General features: G+C 41.4%; 1 protein-coding gene across 1 annotated transcript in view; it reads left to right on the top strand.

The window, feature by feature from the left end:
• Positions 1–1059: 1059 nt before the first annotated feature.
• The window catches only part of LOC138012701 (tricarboxylate transport protein, mitochondrial-like), a 14898-nt gene continuing 14524 nt past the window's right edge, over positions 1060–1433 (top strand). Inside the window, exon 1 of the mRNA XM_068859560.1 lies at positions 1060–1180. Within this exon, the coding sequence (XP_068715661.1) occupies positions 1170–1180 (11 nt within the window). The 5' untranslated portion in view covers positions 1060–1169. The remainder of the gene's footprint in view (positions 1181–1433) is intronic.

Below are 1433 nucleotides of genomic sequence, written 5' to 3'. Positions count from 1 at the left end.
GTCACCGAGCATTCAAGAGAGTAAAAATCGCTGCGAAGCTCTCAAAGCGAATGTCTATTCGCACTGTCACGCCATTGCGTGACATTTCCGAGAAGACCTGGGTCCACAGCTATTATAGAACACGAAAAGACGTTTTTGCATCAATGAAGACCCAAAATAATGCTGTAGTTTTGTTACCAATAACTACTGAAGTGAACTGAAGCTATTCTTTCTCGTTTGCGAACAAAGATTGAAGAGGATAGAAATGGATTGAGTTTTTTCAAATTTCGAGACGATATCTTCAGAAAAGCGCCAAAAATTAAATGCGAATAGCTCTTTGTACCATAAATACATTTCATATCTTCTCTGTGGGTCGTCAGGAAATAGTCCGTGTGAGCTTAAGTACTAATTTAAATTTTCACGTAGTTTTGACCGAAAAACAGCAAGTTTAGCATTCACCGTACTCTCGCAGCAAAAGCTGAATTACAGTAGGGGTCGAACAGTAAAATTATATACATCACATACATTTAAACATAGCGCATAGTGATAAAACTCCTGAACCTTTCGATTCGCGCGTTCACTTTTACATCACTAGCTGACCCAGATATTATCAAATGTGTAGCCATGGCTAACTTGAGTGACCAGAGGGATAACATCTCTTATGGGTGGGGTCTCCTTAGCCTTTCTAAAAAACTTCGCTGACAGATTTGCACGGCGGGCTTCAAGAGAGACGAGACCAGTACTAATTAGTAGTAAGTGCAGCCTCATATTAAACTAAGGGACAGATTATCTTTAATGCTCTCCTCTGCACCGACTCAATAACATTAAAGGTACCCAAGAAGAGCGCACCACACTGGCGCGCCGTATTCCAGAACAGACCGGATCAAAGAGCAAGATTTGCTTGCTGAACGCCAGCCTTCCTGAGTACCCTTAATGAATATAGTCGTTTGGTGGCGTTCTCAACGATGAAGTCAACCCAGGACAAGTCAGAACTAATTTGACTGTTTTTAGCATCATGTTTACCTTCATGGTCTGCGATGCATGACGTGTGCGTGACATGCGCGAAAAAATGCGCAGTAGCAACGGACGCGAACGTCCTTAATTGGGGAACTTTTAAATTGGTTTTCTGGTTTCCTTTTATACGTAGCGCAGCAAACTTCAAATGCTTCAGTGTTGAGTGCTTGCAGAGAATGTTGGTCACGTGAGTTACTACTATAACTTTGCCCTTTTCACTTAAGTACGTTATTTGTGGACTCGAACAGCGCCTAAAATTTAATTTAACAGTGATGAAAACTAGGGCGAGTAGTGACCAAAAATAAACCAATCATAGTGCTCGTAAGTTCGATCAATAGGCAGTCACTTGGGAATTCTTGTGAATGTGGGTGGACACGTTCACGGAGAGACGTTTTTCACGTGGTCACTAACTTTGTTTAACTAATACGACTGAAAGATTT

Source organism: Montipora foliosa, chromosome 8 (assembly GCF_036669935.1).
Source record: "Montipora foliosa isolate CH-2021 chromosome 8, ASM3666993v2, whole genome shotgun sequence".
Taxonomy (NCBI): Eukaryota; Metazoa; Cnidaria; class Anthozoa; order Scleractinia; family Acroporidae; genus Montipora; species Montipora foliosa.
Note: the sequence above shows the minus strand (reverse complement) of the source record. Positions and strands in the feature narration are given on the sequence as shown.